Source organism: Lithobates pipiens, unplaced genomic scaffold, assembly GCF_037356315.1.
Source record: "Lithobates pipiens isolate NorthernLeopardFrog02 unplaced genomic scaffold, aLitPip1_a1.2 Scaffold_1, whole genome shotgun sequence".
NCBI classification, from domain to species: Eukaryota; Metazoa; Chordata; class Amphibia; order Anura; family Ranidae; genus Lithobates; species Lithobates pipiens.
In genome coordinates this window covers 10,147,090-10,153,089 of record NW_027507685.1, presented here as the reverse complement: position 1 = coordinate 10,153,089, position 6,000 = coordinate 10,147,090, and the positions used below count along the sequence as shown (strand labels likewise).

The 6,000-nt window shown below is 41.1% G+C and overlaps 1 protein-coding gene across 3 annotated transcripts in view; it reads right to left on the bottom strand.

The window, feature by feature from the left end:
* Nucleotides 1-1,578: 1,578 nt before the first annotated feature.
* XIAP (X-linked inhibitor of apoptosis) overlaps nucleotides 1,579-6,000 on the bottom strand; it is a 58,661-nt gene continuing 54,239 nt past the window's right edge. For all 3 annotated transcript variants that reach the window (XM_077478512.1, XM_077478582.1, XM_077478545.1), the window contains one exon: nucleotides 1,579-1,924. In XM_077478512.1, coding sequence (XP_077334638.1) covers nucleotides 1,731-1,924 — 194 coding nt within the window. In that variant the 3' untranslated portion in view covers nucleotides 1,579-1,730. The remainder of the gene's footprint in view (nucleotides 1,925-6,000) is intronic.

Sequence of the window (6,000 nt, the reverse complement as noted above, 5' to 3'; positions counted from 1 at the left end):
TTTTTACTACAGTCCATCTAACATGGTTTCCTATGGAACAAGATCTGTAGTGCAAATCTGCAAAATGAAAAAAGCACAAAAAATGCATAGGTGTGAATCCAGCCTAAGGGTGTGCACACTTATGCAACCATATTATTTTAGTTTTACTTCCCTCCAACTAAAAGATTTCAGTTTGTTTGGTCACATTAAAGGTGGAAAAAAGTTCTGAAATTATTTATCTTTGTCTCATTTTTTTACATCACAGAAACCTGACATTTTAACAGGGGTGTGTGGACTTTTTATATCCACTGTAGGTAGGAGGATTTGTTTAATCTCTGTGTATCATCTGAGGTTGTTCACATCACTGGGTACAGTATATGTGAAGGGTTTATATCCACTTTAATTAAAAGTGCATTTGTACTTAATTTTCTTAGTCCCCTTACAAAATACCACAAAAACCTGGTAATCCTGCCAATGGAGCTCCATGTAATGGGGTGACAACAACGCTGCACTACTCCTAAATTTACAAAGTTACCACCCTCGTGTGGGCTATGCCAGCTTCCACTACAGAAGGTTGAAAAGATGTTGAAGGGGGTGTGGCTATCGGCATTGTCAATGTTAAAGCGGAGGTCCACCCTAAAGTGGAACTTCCGCTCATTGGAACCCTCCCCCCTCCGGCGCCACAATTGGCACCTTTCAGGGGGGAGGGGGGTGCAGGTACCTGTACAGTACAGGTATCTGCACCCACTTCCGGCATAGATATCTGCAGAATCTACTCCCCTTTCTGCAGAATCTACGCCCCTTTCTGCAGAATCTACGCCCCTTTCCGCAGGTCCCCCGCTGTCTGCTGGGAAACACACAGATCCCAGAGACAGCGGGGACCATCCTTATTGAGCAGCGCGACTCGCGCATGCGCAGTAGGGAACCAGGAAACGAAGCCGCAAGGCTCCACTTCCCAATTCCCATAGCCAAGATGGCGGCGGCAGCACCCGAGATGCGATCGAGAGATGATCGGCTTCGGGTGCCGACATAGCGGGCGCGCTAGGCGGGTAAGTGTCCTTATTTTAAAAGTCAGCAGCTGCAGTATTTGTAGCTGCTGGCTTTTAAAAAACAAAAAAACAAAAAAAAAAAAACGGCGGAACTCCCGCTTTAATTCTCAAAACGTGCAGCTTGCCAATCAGCACCTGGCCACACCAAGCCCTGCCCATTGCTCTATGAACTGGCAGCCAGAAACCCTCTAACTGTAGGCGGCAGTGTCTGCGAGGGGGAGCACATGAAACACAATTACTGTAAGGAAGAATTTGGCTTACTGTGGGAAATGAAAGGACGTGTGCGCATCACAGGATGCATATGTGTGACTTTTTAAAACTGTCTTACAGGTGCCTTTAGATGTACTTTAACTGCAAAATAACAAAACAGTATCAATGGCCAACTCAGCCAAACGCAAAGGGTGCTTTATCATCAAATGTGATAAGAAGATGGCAAGTACATTTTGTACACATAAATGCCCCATGAGAACCCCGTCATATAATTTCATACAAGAAAAACATTGTTATAACAGAATTAGAAGATGCATGATAATTAGTAGGACAACTGGTATTGATCAGTTACATTGGTGGATTTAATATTAAATTTCAGTATTTCTACAGCTTTATCATGTATGCACTGGATGCTTGACAAGAGCTGACATCATTTCAGTAAAACAAGGTATTTTATAAGAATTAACTTATAAATACGACTATCACACTTCTTTAAGCCATAAAAATCTTTTGCCGTCTTTGTATAATAGTACAACAAATGGGACATTTATCAAGCACTTCAGCACAATCTGAGCACACAACAAGGTGGCCACAGGGAATGAACACCATAGACAGAGGCTTCTCCATACACACTTTGCAGATTTTTTCCTCCTCTAGCTTCCTGAGCTTTTCTTCAATGCTGTTCTCTGTAACGTAGAAAAAAAACAAATATACCAATATTACTGAATAGGGTCAAAAAAATATATATCAGACTACTGTAATACACTATAGAAGGACAAACTATTTAGTTGACACACACACACACATATATATATATATATAATTATATATCTAATAATTACATTTTATATATATAACAATAAGAACCAGTGTTGGCTAATAAATTTTATTTTTATACATATATATTTTTTTAAATCATTTTTTATTCTTTCCTTTTTGATTTTTTCCAACATACATATGTAATTGCATTTACATAATTTCTCCTAACATTTGCATCATTTTTTTCCTCATCTCCTTATATTCTGGATGCATGTCCACATGACAGCACTTAAAATGGCATATATCCCATACCTCTTTCAAACCACATACAATTATCATTTATATGTCATATCACATATTATATACTTACAATTTAAAATAACTATTTATTCTACTTAAAAAACATATTCTTATTTGTATCACTGTGATCTCTTATTATCTTGTATGTTTACTTTTACTTGTGTTTTTTAAATATGCTCTGCCGCCAGCCCTTAATGTGATCACACACCCAGGTGAAGCCGATTCCATGGCATGCCCAAGGTAATTACATCTTCTATTTAAACTGGCTTCTATCAGCTGACGGAGGAGGCATGCCAAAATCTCCGAAACGTGTTCTGATTGGCTATCACAACAGCGGGCTGTTCCCCAGTGTGACAGCTCCAAATACCTCCATGCCAAACACCCACGAGGCTTCAGCTCCCCGCTGACACCAGGTGATCGTGGCTCCACAATTCCAGGACACAGCGGTGGTTTCTGCCTACCATGCTGGACGGGGTTATCCCCCCACCAACCAAGCACTATGTGAGTGCGTATTAGCCACACTACTTGTCATATATTTACAATAAAAGCTTTTTTTATGCTGCAAAATACTGCCCTGGCACTTCTCCCCTTTTTTTCCTACCTTCTCCTAAACATGTATTTCAATATATTAGCCACCTGGTCTTACTAGACAACTTTCTTAGTTGTACTTTATAATCATTTGAAAACTTATCAGCGTTAAGATAACCAAACTGCTCATTTCTCTTATTTCCATCTCAGCTTCCAATTGAGACAGATGCGGGCCACTTCCAGTTCTTTACAGTTGACCAAACACTCTGGTTTTGTGATCAACTTCATCAGGCAATTTTCAGCTGAAACAATCTTTAACTAAACAGTAACATGGAGGCCCATCAGTTCTACCACTGAAAAGCTTGTCAACAGAAATCATATGGGAACCCCAGTGGATAGAGAAACCTCAAATATCAACATAACATTAAACTCTTTTGCTGGGTTAAAAAAATAAAATAAAACAAAAGCAAGTCCTGCAAGAGACACCTTTTACTTTTCTCTTTTCCAGAGCAATGGCCTCTTCATAACTAACGCTGTTGGTTGCCTGTAACTCTGCTGTGCCCAGTGGTTCCTCCCACCACTTATGTCACCGAATGGCACAGTAGTGATGTAGGGTCCAGCAGAGGAAACCACAGCGCTAGATACAAGTATCCAACACTCTGGTGGTGTTGAAAGTATAGATTTCTCAGGCAAACCATTGTTTTTGAACAAAATAAAAATAGGGGAAAAAAAAACAGACGGTGGGCCTGGAAAATATAAACCCTCTTATTTTGTAAGTCCCACTTTCTGACGTTAAGCTCAGCTACAGGGTCACTTTCAGAATGAACCTATTAAAGAAAAAGATCTCCAAAGAGGGGTAAGGGGGAATGTAGAACAGAAAAAGAGGCTAAGACCAAAGGTCCCCACTGTCACTACCGTGACATGCATACCGCCAGGTGTGTTCACACCCCAAGTGGCTCAAAGAGGTATTGAACCTATGTCTGCATGTTTAGTGCTCCTGTTACCTTGCTTCTGAGCCACACCTCAGTTCCTTTCAGCCTGCTTTCCAGCTTTGCACAGTTCTGCATAAAATACTAGGACCATACTCTGAATCTTGTTGCGATTAGTACCTTTCACTCCTGGTTCAGCTGAGGCAGTTTATCCAATCAGCTGGGTATAAAGCACTGGCTCACGCTAAGGGCTTAATCAGTTCATTGTCTCATCTCTATCATTGCCTAAGGTTCCTGTGTTCCTGTGTCTCTTGTTTTGCCTAAGCCCTTGTACACATGATCAGAGATTCAGACGGAATGTGTCCTATCGGACCGTTTTGTCGGATAATCTGACTGTGCGTGGTATGCATCGGACTGTTTCCGTCAGAATATCCGTCGGACCCAATTTTCCAACTTGTTGGAAATATTTTCCTACAAACTGGTCCGATCGGACATACTCCGATAATGTGTAGAGAATTTTGATCGGACAAAGTGCCACGCATGGTCAGATCAAATTCCTACATCAAAGCTGTTGGCTACTAGCGTGAACGTAGTCCCATCGTAATGAAATAACGTCATCACGTTCTGAACGATCGGATTTTCCGACAACTTGGTCAGACCGTGTGTATGCAACAGTTTCGGACACAATCTGTCGGACAAAATCCATCGGATTTGGTTGGCAGAATGTCCGACCGTGTGTACAAAGGCTAAGTGTTCCTGTGTTCAAGTTACAGTGTTCTAAGACTGACCCCGGCTTCTGACCCTGGCTTGTTTATTGTTTATTCTGACTTTTGGAATCCCTGACTACAGCTTTACCTGGACAATCCTTTGGCAAATTCCTGTCAAGCCCCCGTGCACAGATTCACAGCCCAGGTAGCTTATCTCTTTGTTACCGTGGGCTGTGTCTATTTACAAGGGTGAGCCTACATCTCTGCGCCATGGAATCCAACCTAGGTAAGCCCTCATACCCATAAACCCATAGATTTGATTTGTTCAGCCTGCAGCATGGATGGATAAATCTCCTGCTGCAGCTACTGTATTCTAACAGCAAATGCCGCCTGAATACCCGAATACGGCCTCCATCTGACTGTATGCGTGTGCTGTTCGGTCGACAATATTTGGAATGCAATGGGTAACGTGGTTTACCTAAAGGTACCTCTTCAGTAAAAATACAAGGATGTTTACTACAGCAATAAGAAGAGGTAAAATTAAGGAAAATCTAAATATATATGTTATTTTTTTTAATTTCATTATAAAAACCATGGTGACTATATTTGCAACCGTTTTTGAATGTAAACTTCATCAACTTAAAAAATATAAATACTTAAAAGGATTACAGCTAGTTGTTTAAATTAGCTTAATTTAATTGTTGATTCCATCAATATGTCACACTTCATGTTTATTTCCTGCCCACTATTGCTTTAGTAAACATCCGTACTTGAAGAAATGGTGGTTAGTTTACACTACAAAATGGAAAACAGTTTTATTTGTCTTGTCTACATTATCCATGCTTCTTTTATTATCGCCAACCTAGGAAGATTTCTAAATCCATGCACCGTTAAGTACCCTATTATGAGTCTTAAAGTAGTTGTAAAGGCAGAAGGTTTCTTATCTTAACCACTTAAGGACCAGGCCTATTTTTTACACTTGGTGTTTACAGGTTAAATCATTTTTTTTTTTTGCTAGAAAATTACTTGGAACACCCAAACATTATATATATATTTTGAGACACCCTTGAGAATAAAAAAAAAAGAAAAAAAAAGGGGGACGGGGGGAAGGCGCCTCTAAGAGTAGTATTAAAACAATATTATATATTGCACAAGATTAAAAGGACAATAGAAGATATAAGTGGGAGTCATGAGTGTCATAAGTATGTAGTTCTGGCAGTTCTACTGCGTCCCACAGGCTCCTCGCACGGTCCGGGTAGCTGGGAGAGGTTCTGATGTGATGTTGTGCTGAATAGCTGTACATTCAGGAAAACAAGGAAGTAGGCAGCTCTATGCTGTCCAGCTTGAACCAAAAGAGGAAATGATGTCACCAGCAGGGGGTGGGAGGAAGGGGTCAGGACTGTCTCTGTGGAATGAAAGGCTACGCGCTCGGAGCTCACAGCTCCTTCTACTGGCCTGTTGTTCTCAGGTGGAGAGCATCATTAACCGCTTCCGGACCAGCCGCCGCATTTTTACTGTGGCAGGCTGGCTCCCCTGCGC